This window comes from Scomber scombrus, chromosome 18 (assembly GCF_963691925.1).
Source record: "Scomber scombrus chromosome 18, fScoSco1.1, whole genome shotgun sequence".
NCBI lineage: Eukaryota > Metazoa > Chordata > Actinopteri > Scombriformes > Scombridae > Scomber > Scomber scombrus.
This window is the reverse complement of record NC_084987.1, coordinates 28,166,821-28,182,835: the sequence shown is the minus strand read 5'-3', so window position 1 is coordinate 28,182,835 and position 16,015 is coordinate 28,166,821. Positions and strand designations below refer to the sequence as shown.

The 16,015-nt window shown below is 40.7% G+C and overlaps 1 protein-coding gene across 1 annotated transcript in view; it reads left to right on the top strand.

Annotated features, from left to right (window-relative positions):
- The window catches only part of LOC133998944 (junction plakoglobin-like), a 161,941-nt gene extending 153,803 nt beyond the window's left edge, over positions 1–8,138 (top strand). The window contains exons 16-17 of the mRNA XM_062438002.1: positions 5,686–5,825; positions 7,957–8,138. Coding sequence (XP_062293986.1) covers positions 5,686–5,822 — 137 coding nt within the window. The 3' untranslated portion in view covers positions 5,823–5,825; positions 7,957–8,138. The remainder of the gene's footprint in view (positions 1–5,685; positions 5,826–7,956) is intronic.
- The last annotated feature ends 7,877 nt before the right edge of the window (positions 8,139–16,015 follow it).

The following is a 16,015-nucleotide window of genomic DNA, read 5'->3' as shown; positions in this document are numbered from 1 at the left end:
ATAATCATTACTTGCCTAAACATATTACTTACCCTAACCTTAACCACTGCCCCACAAACCAGCATTTTACCAATTGGCGACATGGGTCTGTGTTGGCGTACTTCCACTGCCAAATTTTCAGACCTATAGTTCGATTCTTTGGTCCGCAGCAGGCAATACATTGTTCCAATGTAGCATACTGATTTCTGATCACAGAAAAAAAAATCACTGAACACAGTCTAGTTCTGCTGCAAGCCAAATTTCAGACAATGTATATACATATAAAATATAAATATAAGGGTTGTCAGCATTAACGTGTTAATCGCGATGTAAGGGTCGAGCATAACCGACGGTCTCAGTTTCCATTGTTACGCAGATGACATACAGCTCTACATACACTCTCATTCGCCCATCGACTCCCCCTCCAGAAGCTTAGGTAATTGTCTGTCAGATTTACAAACTTGGATGCACAATAACTTTCTCAAACTTAACTCCTCCAAAACTGAAGTACTGGTCATTGGTTCCAAATCCTCCCTTCCTAAACCATCCACTCTGCACATCGGCAACCTATCTCTCACCCCCGCATCAGCAGTCAGAAATCTCGGAATCCTGTTTGACTCCACTCTGTCCTTTGATCATCATATTAAATCCATTACAAAGACATCCTTCTTCCACCTCCGCAAAATTGCACGCCTATTCATCTCAAACTCAGACGCTCAGACCCTGATTCATTCATTCATCATGTCACGCATTGATTACTGTAAGTCCCTTTTTTCTGGACCCAGCAAAATCGACCCAAAAAACTACAGTACATCCAGAACTCAGCAGCCAGAATCCTCACTCATACTTCGCGCACGGCCCATATCACCCCCATCCTCTCCCAACTGCACTGGTTACCGGTACCGTCATGCATAAAATACAAAATCCTACTTCTCACCTTCAAAGCCCTCCATAACCTGGCTCCAACATATCTCTGCAAACTCCTGTCACCCTACTCTCCCCCTCGGTCCCTCAGATCCTCCACTTCAATAATCCGATGATGTACTGGAGCCGCCGAACTCGAAGAAACATTGCACGTCACTTCAGGAAGAAATATAAATGAAATAATAAATTATATGACATGAAATATACCCATAATTCAACTAGATTGTTTTTACCTATTTGTTTCAACCACACCAGAGTTCAGTATCGAGTGGTCGGATCGAGACCACTTTATTTTGTGGTTTTGGACCGCTTAATTTGTTGCGGACCTTAGTGCAAGTTTTGCATTCTGACCAACGCAAACAAACCGAAACAAGGAGTCAAACAAACTACGGTTCGATTTAAACGTTCTAAATGCTGTTGATGTGAAAACGCCCTAAGTCTGTACTTAGTCAGTGTTGTCCTCAGATCTGTATCTAACACTGTGTTGAGGTAGGTTGCCGCAATGTACTGTCTGTTTAGAGTTACATATGTTTCCATTTTCGTCGTCCGGGTCGTGGAACTGTGGACCAGCTCTACACCCTCTACAGGATCCTTGAGGGTGCAAGGGAGTTTGCCCAACCAGTCCACATGTGTTTTGTGGACTTGGAGATGGCATTCGACCGTGTCCCTTGGGGAGTCCTGTGGGGGGTTATCCGGCAGTATGGGGTATCGGACCCCCTGATATGGGCTGTCCGTTCCCTGTACGACCGGTGTCAGAGCCTGGTACGCATTGCCGGCAGTTGCGGTTTGACGGTTGGCGGTTTGACTCCGCCAGGGCTGCCCTTTGTCACTGATTCTGTTCATAATTTTTATGGACAGGATTTCTAGGCGCAGCCAGGGCGTTGAGGGGGTCCGGTTTGGTGACCTCAGGATTGGTTCACTGCTTTTTGCAGATGATGTGGTCCTGTTGGCTTCATCGAACCGTGACCTCAAACTCTCACTTAATCGGTTTGCCGCCGAGTGTGAAGCGGCCAGGATGAGAATCAGCACCTCCAAATCCGAGTCCATGGTCCTCAGCCGGAAAAGGGTGGAGTGCACTCTCCAGGTCGGGGATGAGATCCTGCCCCAAGTGGAGGAGTTTAAGTACCTCGGGATCTTGTTCACGAGTGAGGGAAGGATGGAGCGGGAGATCAAAAAGCGGATCGGTGCGGCCTCTGCAGTAATGCGGGCTCTGCACAGATCCGTCGTGGTGAAGAGGGAGCTGAGTCGAAAGGCAAAGCTCTCGATTTACCAGTCGATCTTCGTTCCTACCCTCACATATGGTCATGAGCTTTGGGTAGTGACCGAAAGAACGAGATCGCGGGTACAAGCGGCCGAAATGAGCTTCCTCCGTAGGGTGACCCGCTGCTCCTCTGCGTTGAGAAGAGCCAGATGAAGTGGCTCGGGCATCTAGTAAGGATGCCTCCCGGACGCCTCCCTGGTGAGGTGTTCAGGGCACGTCCCACCGGTAGGAGACCCCGGGGAAGACCCAGGACACGCTGGAGAGACTATGTCTCTCGTCTGGCCTGGGAACGCCTCGGGATCCCCCGGGAAGAGCTGGACGAAGTGGCTGGGGAGAGGGAAGTCTGGGTTTCCCTGCTTAGGCTGCTGCCCCCGCGACCCGACCCCGGATAAGCGGAAAGAAGATGGATGGATGGATGGATGTTTCCATTTTGTTATGGGATTTTTGTTAGTTCTGTCCAGTAATCTTTGTGTTTTTCTTTTTCTTTCATCACACTTTGATTTGGTAGAATGTTCTGCATAAGAGTGCATCTGTCCTGAAGCTGAGGGGTCCTGGTATGAGGAGTATATAAAGAGCCCCAGGACAAGATGGCAGAGGGGACTCCTTTGTGGGTAAAATTCCTGGCAGCATAGGGCTTTGTGGGAAAAGGAGATTGGGTCATTTGCTTTAATATAATTCCAGAAGTTATGAGCTTGTTTTTTAATGTTTACCTAATTGAGCTCTGCATGCAGAGTTGGAAGCTCTTCTCTGGAGCTGGAGAATACATTTTCAGAACTCTGTATGTAGAATTCAAATTGGATATTTTTCCCATTTTGTCCAGTCTTTGAGTTTGTGTACCCCACACCTTGCTACCATGTAATGCAATGGGTTAAGTGGGTTGATGAACATTTTGAGTCAGGTTGTAATTGGAGGATAGAAAGCCTCTTTTGCTTTGTCTTTTGGTTTGGTCACAGCCAAGCTAAAATGTCCTGGGTTTTGAAAGTTTTTGTTCTAAATATGTCTAATGATCTGCTCAACAGTTTCTGGTTGTGACATTGGTATAGTTTCTCTGCAGCTCGGACCTTTTCTGAAATATGAGCGCATACTGGGTTTTGGTTGGTTGACTGCCAGGGCTCGGGGTACAAATCTGTTATTGCATAATGTACTGTGCTACTGTCAAAAAAAGAGCTGCTGGTGTAACAGCAAAGGGAGTCCCCTCTTAACCAATCATTGACTATGTTCAGACTGAAAGCCTGGCAGCGCTGCACTTTTTCTTTCCCAGTTTTGTTATTCATTTTATCATAATTATTCCTCAGGGGAAGAGTTAGACAGATAAAAACAGACATCCCACAATTATTCAAAAGACTATAAAGGTCATTAAAGGCCTTTTTAGTCAGCTCAGACTGCTGATGAGCTGTGTCATTAGGCCCCACTTGGACTAACACCTGGATTATAGAGGATGGGAGTGAGTCAGGGGAGCTAACCCAGGATAACCTGTGCTGTGGCTCCTGGGAAATGGTGAGTGGTAGAATAGAAGAAGCAGATGTGTCTAATTATGGAATCACCTACTATCAGTGTGGTTGAAGAGAAGAGGGGACATGGAGGATTCTCATGCCCGAAGAAGTGCATAGTCCACATTGTGTGTTCTGGTGGGTAAATGCTGTGCTGAGGCAACAGACCTGAGAGAAAGATTCTCCGCTGGCTCAGGGTGAGGGAGAGCACCAAAGCATTGGAGCACAGCCTCCTTCAAGATCCCACACTGGGAAGATGAGGTTGAAGACCAATGAGATGAAGGCTGTTTATTTGAATTCACAGTGAAGTGGTTGGCCACCAGGACATGCAGTGCATCAGAGAGCTGTTGGATATCCTCCTTAAGGTCAGCGATCTGTTCTCAGCAGTTCACTGTCGTCATAGGGTATGGCTGGTTTGTTTTGGCTAGGAGTTTCAGCTTCAGCAGTCAGGTGGTATAGTTAAAAATCCAAACATCCAATGATTAAGCACTTTATACCATATTAAAACAAGAGCATAAAACAGTGAGCTTATAATAGTGTGTCATAAAACACTGACTTAAAACTAAATAAAAATGTCAATTTGTGATACAGCTTCAATCTGGCCATTTAAGCAGGAAGTAATGGTTGCTCTATAAAGTGTTGCTGTTTACAGGGTTCTGCAGTGGTCTCTGAGGCTGTTGTCACCTCTTTCTCTCTCAGCTTCTGCGCCAGTAAAGAGATCTCTTACTTGGTTTCTCTTTGTTGGTCAATTCCCTCTCTTTGCCACTCTGTTCCTTATCTGCCAGGCTACTGTGTGTTGGTGGTGGTAGGGCAGCTGAAGTTGTGTCTGTGGGACCCAGAGGGCAAGTGACAGCTGGGGCCAGTTCTCTCTGTGTTCCTGATAGTGTTTTGAGGGTTTGAAATTCAGATTGAAAGTTCTTTAAGTTGCCTTGTACCATACTTTTCATAATTTTGGAGATGGTGATAGTGTCATCACTGTATATTGGCCCTCGTTGTCTTTTTGCTATAGTTTCCATTCATTACAAATGCCTTTTCTTTTTTTCAGACAGGTGGTGAGAATGATGGCACTGTGCCATAGACTGGGGTGTCCAGTGTAACATATTAGGTTGCTGACCTCTCCATTTTTATAAAGATAAGGGAACAGAGTCTTAGGTTATTCTTTCAGCAGCTTCTGTTTAAATTATCTTCTTCGAGATAAATTTTTTTTTTTTTTTTTTTTTTTACCTCAGAAGGGTACTGGATTGGGTGGTAGTTAGAAATTCTGTCTTATTAGATCGTACTGGTGGGGCTGTTTGTGTACAGTACTCTGAATGGTAAGATTACTTCTAGTTTTGATTGGCTCTCATTGAATCTTATTTGAATGAAGTAGCTGACAAGGAATGGTTTTCCAACTGTCAGTGCCAATATTAGCTTAATTTACTTCACTGTTGAAACATAACATAATCAGACAGATTGATCGAAGTTGTTTAAATGATTCATTTTGGGGATTTTCTAGTTCCTTTTCATATTTTTATTGTATGTAAATCCCCTTCATTTCTTAGTTGATTAATGTTCTTCAATACTAAGTTTGGAGTGCCCTGTTATTGACCTTGCCTCTGCTCATTTGCTTACTATTATCCACTGTATTCCTTTGTCTTTTCTTACAAATAATTGCTCTTTTAAGGTTGTATTTGTCTTCTTTTGTCATAACATATACGTGTAAAACTTAGTCATTTCACTCAGTTTTAAACAAAAGAAAGATCAAGTTATCGAGGACAGGCATGTCCAAAAGATTCCATAAAGGGCTGTATGCCTCTAGGTTTTTGTTCCAACCAATTAAGAGCACACCGGATTCGACCAATCAGCTGTCTGAAGACTGAGATCATTTGATTAAATGAGTTGAGCCTACTGTGCTCCTGCTTGGTTGGAATGAAAACCTGCAGCCACATGAACATTTATGGAATAGTTTGGACATTTCTGATTTAGGAACTCTTGCAAAGTATAACTTCTCTCTCTCAGGTCTCTGTCTGTCTCTCTATGTCTCTCCTTCAGAGTTAGATGGTTCTTACCCCCCCTATGGCTATGCTGACTTGCCTCTGGACACCCTGCCACTAGACCCTGACCTCCATGAGCCCTACATCCCCAACATGACCTATGACCCAAGACAGGCTTACCCTGAACCACTCTAACAGGTAAATATGCAGACAACACAGTCTTGACATTGTTTTCTGTACAAAAAATGACAATTAATTTTTATTTTAAGTGGAAAAGATTTAGCCTGAAATGTGGCACTTTTGACATTATGAGGAATATTGTTTTCTGCTAAACACTCAGGGATATAATGTTTGGTTAGATACACATTATTTCCGTTCAGTATACAAATATTAATAGTCATATTACACTAATTAGATCTACGTCTTAGCATAAATTCTGAATCAATTCTAAAGTTCAACCTTGTACAGAGGTAACAGTGCCCTGATACTCAAGAATGGTTAACAGAGTAAAGTTCTTTGTTTAAAGTGAGTAATAAAACACATTTATCAAGCAACCTACCTATATGTGAAGTGTGGCAATAATCTTCATTATATTTTGTAGTGAACCAACATGTATTTATTGATTTATTGTATTGTTGACATTTTTTTAATGTGTAAGTTTTTACACATTATATATTTTATGCTGTCAAGCTAATCTCTTATCTAAGGCAACCTGTCCCACTCTGTTGGTGAGCAATTTTATGGTGTGCTAAATGAGGTCAGAACAATTAGAATACTGATGTTACAGATTTCAATGACTTCACCACCTGTAGTGGAGCCTAATTTATTCAAATAATTATTTGACATACTTTTACTCCCAAAATTATTTTTTATTAATTAAAGATTTGTGCTGATATTAATGTTTTTCATGAAATAAAACTGATTTCGCAGCAAAGCTGTTGTTGTGCTGTTGAATGTAATCACTGTGAAACAATTACAAAATGTTTTATTGATCTGGTTAAATGGCTTTCTCGGTGCCGGTGCTCCCTCTCTTCATTTACTCTCAAGCTCGCTCAGCCACAGCTGCTAACATAAGTGTCAGCTCCCTGTCCCACTGTGCCAGCGTTGATCAGGCTCTGTGACTATACCTCTGTAGCTGTTTCTGTACCTTTTATACAGAACAGGGAAATGGAATACAGGTGCAGTATTCCTACCTTGAATAGCCCACAATCTATGATTTACTGCAATGTTTTTTTTTTTTCTTTCACACACCGTATGTTGGCTATTTCAGCACCAGGTGCTGTCTACCTTTTTTTCTTCATATCACATACAGCATGGCTATTTCAGGAAGGCGCATTTCACTACCTGCGGCCCGTTGTAAAAAAAGAAAGAAAGAAAAAAAAACAGTGGGTGGGCCTGTTATTATTGCTAGGGGGCCAATTTTTTTGCCCGCAGGCTGCCAGTCACCAACCACTGCTCTAGAACAGTGGTCTCCAACCCTGCTCCTGGAGAGCTACTGCCCTGCATGTTTTAGGTATCTCCTCACTCTAACACACCTGATTCTAATAATCAACTCGTTATCAAGCCCTTTGACGAGCCTCAGCTGCTTGATAACGAGTTAGAGTGAGGAGATACCTAAAACATGCAGGGCAGTAGCTCTCCAGGAGCAGGGTTGGAGACCACTGCTCTAGAATCTGGCAGCAGCATAGTGCATTTCCTCTTGTGTCACTATGTTGAGTTTTATCTGAAGCAATGGCAACTAGATTTGCAGTTATGATGTTGTACCAGCTCTGATTGACTAATGGGCATTTAACCTCCATATGACTCTGATGGGATTTTAACAGTTTTCACATAACAGCCACGTGGCCTGATGACCCACATGTGACCTCAGCCATTCTCAGTGCTACCATACAGAGGTAACCTGACACCTGGATTACTGGGAATCTACACAGACATGTGCCTCTGTCGCCAGAAGTAGAAATCCCATTTCCCATACTTTTTCCATAGACAATTACAGCTGGGAATATTGGGTCTATTTAAATTAAAGAATATAGTCTATACCTGTTCTATGTAAAAAGTGCCTTGAGTTAACTTTTAATGCAATTTGGCGCTGTATAAATAAAATAAAATTGAATTGAATAAAGGGTCTTGGTATGGTTGTTTTGGCCCACACCTGAATTCAAGTTCACGAGTTCAATTCAACCAAAATAAAAAGCAGAGATCTGAAAACAAACTCTGTACAACCTCTGTTTAATATTTTTCAAATTTGTTTTGTATTCCAATCAAGTCCAGTTAATTATCATGTTTAAGGATAATTGATATTTGGTGTTTTTTTTTGTTTTTTTCCTAGGAGCATAAACCAGAAATGATGGAAGAGAAACAGCTAGCGAGCAAATCACAGAAAGAATATCTTGGAAGAATGGATGGAGGAAGAAATAGATTGAAGTTTTCAATCACAAGTTGAATCAGCCCTTTCCAACAGATCGAAAATGTTCTATTTGGCAATCAAGAACCATCAGAAGAGGTTGCTTATTAAAAAGAGGTTCATTGTTGGTGTAAATGAAAAAAAATGTTACTTTGTTATAAAGTTTTACTTTGGGGTTGGAAGTGGTGGGGGTGTCTGAAATCTTGAGGCATTGTTACACGGGTAACTTTTTGAAGCAATCAAATTAGGCAAGAATGCCTTTCTTTCATTGACTGTTGGGGAGATGTGGGTAAAGCAGTGAGTGTAACTGTTCAACAAATCCTGAGAAAATGTTTAAACTATTGATCTGTAAAGGATTTACAAAGTAAGACTTTGAATTTGCTGAAATGTTATGACATCATTTTTTAAGAAGTGTCATGTCAGATGGTGCCATGTTTTATTTTCTTAAATGTGGATATCACACAGAAAACAACCATACTAGTCAGTAAGAAGTTTCATTAATTTACAGTTAAATATAACCCCAAGTTTAACGAAGATGTGTGAGATCTTTGCTTGCAAAACACCCAACATTTCAGAGGAATGGCCTTACTGAGCTCTGAATATTATGTAACAGAAAAATAATTTCTTCCTTGTTGGCATTACAGGCCAATCTCTGTTGCTACCAAATGCTACCCGTGTATCCCAGCCTTTAGCTGCTGTCTTTTAGATGTCTCCTTTATGTATTTGAACAGTGCACATGTCCCAGGGTGCCCATGTGTGGTCTTTGCATGGTAGTATATTGTGTACTCATTGAAATATTCTTCACCTTTACTTACTGAGAAAAAATGACATCTGGGTTTTACAAGCCATTTTGGATTAGGCTGGCCATTTGGAACACTTGGACTACAAATCCCACCATGTCCCAGCTTCACTCTCACCAGGTGGATATTCTATTCTTATGTCCATAGGACATTGACCACAAATCCTTCTGGGGATCTTTTACATCGGCCTACAAATCCACCATTTTCCAATCACACACAGTCAGACTCACACATCTCTGGTGGAAATGGACCATAACTCTGTAAACAGAGTACACACCTCAGTGGAGTACACTGCATAATGACAAGAATACTAACATTAACGATTTTTTTTTTTTACCGGGTGTGTGCAGCTGATAGAGTTCCACCTGTTGTGGATAATTATGTCAGTGTCGGTAGAAGAGGGGTGTGATTCACATTTCCCACCCTAACCATCACATAATAATATTGCCATAGTCTGCATTTAAGTGCAGCTGCTGCTGGAATTTGGACATGATGGACAGTTGGGGCAAAAAGTGTTCTGTACACAAGGGTGTACAACAACAACTGTGCTTACAAGGCTGTTGTTCTTAGTTGCAAAACTCAACCAACAACAGCAGCCTCAGCCTGCACTGTTAAGAAAGCACAACTACGGTGACAATTGCTGAGGAAACAACAGCTATAATGTTCCTGAATCTAAACTTCATTAAATTATGTTTTTTAACTGTTTTGGTATACATTTATTCTGCTTGTGTGGAAAAATGTTTAGTATCCTACACATTCTGCCTGAAAGGAAAACTACAGTTTTTTACAACTTGGGTTCTATTTTCATAGTTCCTGACATTGGGTCTTTCAGCTCTAAAGTAAGTGTGAGTTCTTGGAATGCAGCAACTTTGCCAACCATAGATGTTGGGGGGCAACAAGCACAAGCAGTCCGATGATTAGACAGGTTGGAAACAATACACCATATTAGTCAAACTTATTTTATTTACAAAATGAACAAACACTATAAATGGTTACCAGAACTGTGTGCTATAAACATCCCTCACAGTTTACAGACCCACTTGCTGTGTCTCAATTCAGGGGCTGCATCCTTGTGAGGACGCATTTTAAGGCCGATTATGTCACAACGCCGCGCGAAGGCCTGTCCCAATTCAAAGACTCCTCAAACGCATGCTCAAACGCAGCCTTCAAATGCATCCTTCTTTTCCCTCTTTTTGGAGGATGCACCGCTACTATCCTTCGCGGCCTCACATATCCCAAGATCCTTTGCGCGCCGCTGTTCAGTCCCATAGATATATATAGAACACTGTGTTCTATATATGTCTATGTTCAGTCCCGCGAAAAGAACAATGGTTGTTATTATTAATAAATGTTTATGTTTTTATATGGTATTGTTATAAAATAAAAATATTGTTAATTGTTACACGTTGTCTTTTCCATTTAGTATTTACAATTTAAGTATAATTTATAACAGGATTAGCAAACGGCATAAAGTGCTACTGTTCAGGAACAACAAGGGATTTAATATTTTCTTTTATTAGCAAAGGATGAAACTTAACTCTACGAGGGGCAGTCTAACATTTAACTATTTACAAAAATTACATAAAAAATAACTATTTAGGGCCCGAGCGGCGACTGCAAGTCGCCTGGCGAAAGCCCTATTGAAATTCGTTCATGCCCCAACGTGCAAGTGACCCCAAAGTGCAAGTGACCCCAAAGTAATCAAGTAATCAAGTAATCATGTGGTATGGAAGACCCCCGGGGAAAAATGCTATATTGAAATTGTAATGTTTATTATTATTATTATTATTATTATTATTATTAGGGCCCGAGCGGCGACTGCAAGTCGCCTGGCGAAAGCCCTATTGAAATTGTAATGTTTATTATTATTATTATTATTATTATTATTATTATTATTCTTCCGACATTTCGTGCCCCAATTTCGCCCCTTTCCCAAATGCGAAAATGCTTATACTTTTGCACGGACGTCCGGCCTCATCCGAAATTCGATATTTTTGGGTGGTCGCACATGCTGGTGGTAACCCCCGGTGGTAACAGGAAGTTAACTAAGATTCATTAAAATTACATACTTTGCCCCATCAACTGACTGTGAAGCTATGAGTAATGGCGTCCGTGTGGCGACGCGGCGACCATCAATTCCTCGCCATGAAAATCAATTTGGCTTTTTGATGGCTTTATTGAACTCAGGTCCAGGGTGCCGACCTCAACGTCTCCATTCGCTCATAGGCGATCTCACTCGTGTCGCCCCCTAGTGGAAACAGGAAGTGCCATATTTTACATCATCATTGTGCGATTTCCACAAAACTTCACATGTGTAATCACTGTCCCACCCTGAACGCAACCGCTTGTGTTTTGTTACACTCTACTGCCCCCTGGTGGATGAACCATCAACCTCTCATAACTCCTTCATGCTTTGTCCAATTCACTCCAAACTTCACATGACTGATGAGTGGCCGCCCTGAACACACCAGACCACACCAGACCATATGTGTATCTACCTGTGACTGCCCCCTACTGGATGAACGAAACATTGCATTTTTGGCCTCCTTCCAGGTTTTTTCTCACTTTCTGCTTCACGCCACAGCCCCGCCATGCCTCAGGCCCCGCGGTGGCAAGGGCCCGCCATCGCCGCTTGCGGCTTTAATTACAGATTATTATTAGAAAATTATGTACAATTTACAACTATTAACAAAATATGTATTATTTAAGTGGCTTTGCAGGGCTGACTCGATCGACGGCTGCCATGTAACTAAGAATTTTTAAGAAAGAGGCAAGAATTGTAATCTAATAATATAATAATAATAACAATAATACAATTATTACAACAAATAAAACTACCTAAAAACACTTTAAATATGAATAGTGGCTTTAAAATTATTATTTCTTCTTCCTTCTGTTTGTCTTATACTTGTGTGTTTTTTTCTTCTGTCTGTGTTATTCTTCTGTGTGTGTCTTTCTCGTCTTATGGGCGGGAACAGCTGGTGACGCAACCAGGAAATGCTTCAAAGGCTAGAACGTCCCATTTAACAATGGTTGATGCATCCTTCGGAGGTTCCTCAGAAGGACGCGGTCTTCGAAGGATGCAGCCCCTGAATTGAGACATAGCCACACTCTGCTTCAGCTTTGACCAACCATACTCAACTTACTGTTGCTCACAAAGTCTGCCTGAGACCTGGGTGTCATGATTGATTACCAACCACATATGGCCTTGATTTCTCAGTTGTGTCGATTTGCCACGTACAACATCAGGAAGATTAGACCCTACCTGTCTGCGCATGCAGCACAACTCCTGGTACAGGCTCTTGTAAAGAGTTGCATTGACTATTATGAAGATTTCTTCAGGCTTTATTGCTATGGTTGCTGTTATCACTAAAACCACGTAGTTGCATATTGTTTGAATTATTTTCTTTGCATTGTGTAGTTATCTGAGCTGTAATGTTATTTGAGTTATTGTATGCAACTGTTTGATGATGTTCTTTCAATAAAAACATATGTTAGAGCATAGCAGTGATAAATTGAATTTACTTTAAATATCTAACATTTTTCAACACAAAAACAAACAAAAACATTAAGCTATTTAGTTGTTTACTTATTAAGGACACTATTGTGTTTTTGTGTTAAGAAATGTTACATTTATTATTAAAAGAAAACCTTAACACAGTGACAGTGAAGAAAATACTTCAGGGCGGGTCCTCCAGGTAGACAATTGCCAACCTTTAAATTCATTTTCATGTCATTTCAATTTTTTATTGAAAGAACATCATCTAACTGCTCAGATAACTATACAACACAAAGGTAACAATTCAGCAGTGTCCACAGCAACAACAATATCAAGCCTGCAAAAATCTTTGTTATACCGGACCAACATCATATACACTCACTGTATGAAGTCATTAGTTGTCCTGGTCCTGGGCCCTGTTCCATAAAGCAGGATTACCAAATAAGCCAGGCTTCTTTCGTTAGTCTGGCTCATTTTCCAGCAGATTCAGTTCCATAAAGCAAGCTCAGCATAGTTCAAGCTCAGTTACCACGGCAACTTATGCTGGCAAACTAACCTGGTCCGGACCAGGCTAATTGTCAGGCTTAGCCTGAGTTGCTGTGTAGCCTGAAAGAAAAGAGATGATTTAATATATTATATGGCCTCATTAATCATCATCATTTAAAAACAAAATCAGTTAAAATGAAGTCAACTTAATAATAATCATCTATCTATCTATCTATCTATCTATACACACACATACACGTACTTATATATAGTCGACTTAATAATAAATATACATTCATACATATATATAGTCGAGTACATAGTCAGCTTAACGTGTGTATGTAGGCTATGCAAAAATATTTGGACAAGAGATGTAATATTTAAATCCATATGCCTTTAACTGCTGTTTTCCTGGTAGGAAGCACTGTTTTAAAGGTATTGGTTATTGATTTGTACATTTAAAATAATGTCTAAAAAGTCAACTAAGACGTGTTTAGTGGATGCATGTCTAGGCGTTTCCCTTTTTTCTTGTAATTGATTTAGGTCCAGTCTATATAACGACCACAACCCATGAAATGTTTCTGTTAGTCATGGCCTGTCCCTTGATTGAGGAACTTGTACATGACAGAGCTGTCATAATCTGCAGGGCACTGCAACAAGAGCGCACCTTCAGAGACAGATCAGACTCATTCAATCCATCAACAATTTCCTGCCAGCCTTTCTCTTGGATTTTATTTATTGTTTTTTGTGATCATATGTTTAAATTCTGCATATGCCTCCAGCAGAAGTATGTGCTGCTTCTGTGTGGCTCTTTTGTGGTGGATGTTGTCATTGTGAATCTGTTTGATCTGTGTTCGACGTCGTGGGCTGCTCATGAATGGCGTGCACACGCAATCAGTCTGAATTAGTTTGATTGCGAGAATGTGGAACTGCTTTAGCATGATCTCATTTGTTAGGCTCATTCAAGTTAGATGTTCGACAATAAGCGCCATTTTTCTGAGCTTGCTTTATGGAACAGACCCCTGGTTAGTGCTGTTGCTGTATTTATCTTCACAATCAAAAACACAGCCAGCTCAAAGTACATGAAACGTGTATTTAGTTTCAAGAACCTATACTCATGTTATGATACATTTAATTTAGTTTCTTCAGTGGAGAAAGTCTTTAGGTAAAGAAAGACACTGGACCGTCTGGAGTGTAGTCCAGGGAGTCCTGACAAATGCAGGAATAAACAGCTCTTGAGAATATGTACAGTCTCTGTTAAGAATGCACTACATAATAGATACTGAAGAAGTGGCTACACTATGTAGCTATAACTGTACTACACTGCACACTGACTGTTAAAACTTCACATCCTATATAGCATTTATAAGTACTATGCAGAATAAGTAAATGGTTTTTAATACACCATGCAGATATATCAACATTTAAGTGTTATTTACGGTGGCTGGGAAATGCAAAACAACATTACAAAGTTGCTTGAGACAAATTTACATTTTAGAAAACATTTTTACATATCATACAACAAAATTACATGAGAAAAACATTTTTATCAAGGACGAAACTAATTTACCAGTCCCCAAACAAATTTATAAATGACACAATCTTCACGGAAAGTCCACCAGTATGTAGCTGTTGGTTAATGAAAGATACAGATGGATGCACCAGAAATGTCGGATGGCCGGGATAATTACAGACAGAGAAACTGTGTGTCAACTGATGCGACTGATGGACGGGAATGGAGTAGATATGCGTGAGATGGCGTATGTATGTCAGTCGTGGGCCAAACTATGTGTGGCATATAGATGGATACGACAAACTGAAGCCTTATGGCATATGTATTAATGGCTGTATAGATGGCTTCTCAAGAAAAATGGTATGGCTCTAAGCATTCAAAACCAAGAGTGACCCTCGCATTATTTCATCAATTCAGCTTCAAGTACTGGCAATCAGAGAATAGCACGTTGGTGGTGCACCTTGAGAAGTGAATGCGCACAGTTCTGGATGGACCATTATGACCAGCTGAAAGCAGATGGATATTTTGTTGGCAGCATCATTGACAAATCACTAATCCAGTTTTGCTTCCAAAATACCATACAGGTACAGTATCCTCAAAACCTTTTGCTCATCAACATCATTAGTGGTGGAGGAAATACTCACATCCTTCACTTGAGTAAAAATACCACACTATGAAAATACTCCACTACTACTAGTAAAAGTCCTCCTTGTGCAGTATAATGTCCCCTGTTTGTGTTTTACAATTATGTTTCTGGATTAGTATTACTGGTGAATTAATGCATTTTACTGCTGTGGACATAGGCGCCGAAACCGTGGGTGCTCCGGGGCCCGGGCACCCGCGGGAATTCATGAGCACCCACGGGATCCAGCTGACATTTTTTTTTAATCAAACACGTACTAGCGGACTAGCGGTTTCTCTGTTAAAACACTGTAACTCCTACCGTTGTTCCTACTTACACTTATTATAGACGTCCGATTGGGATATATAGCGCTCTATTTAAAATATGTTTGCATAACGGTGCGCAGAGAAGTGTAGTCATTTACTTAATAAAGGAGCACAATCCATACAAACAAGCATTATATTTGTAATGTTGTGTTTTGAGATGAATTCTGAGGTTCATTTTAGGCATATTTAATTTATGTCCATCAAAGAAATGTTTAAATATTTATAATATTAGTAATAATGCTAAGCTGTAGTGCATGATGGGATGAGACAGCCGAGAAAATGTGAGACTTCCTTCTTCCTGCTGCCTTCGTTTCTATGACAACAAGCGCTTACAACTGTTCTGGACAACAAAATCTAGATGCCAAATTGCCAATATACATGTTTTATATTGACTTTTTATTAAAATTGTTTTGTGCATGAGGTTTGGCAACATTGCATATGAACAGACAAGAACCTGATAGAAGGAATGGTGAAGCAGCATCAAAGACGAAGAACATAGTTTGTAACGATCAACGATCGGCAGGGAGAGAAATTATGCTTGAGTGACATGGGGCTCCCAAACAGTGGGCCGTGATTGGACGATGATGCTGAAGCGAGAGAGGCCAGACACTGATTGGTTATTATTCTGTCAGTCATAAGAATTTGAATATTTTTGACTGAACTTAGCAGTAGCCTACTCTTCAGCAATTTAGCCTGCGAAATGGAAAGATTTCTTAGAATAATAAAACCACCTGCCGA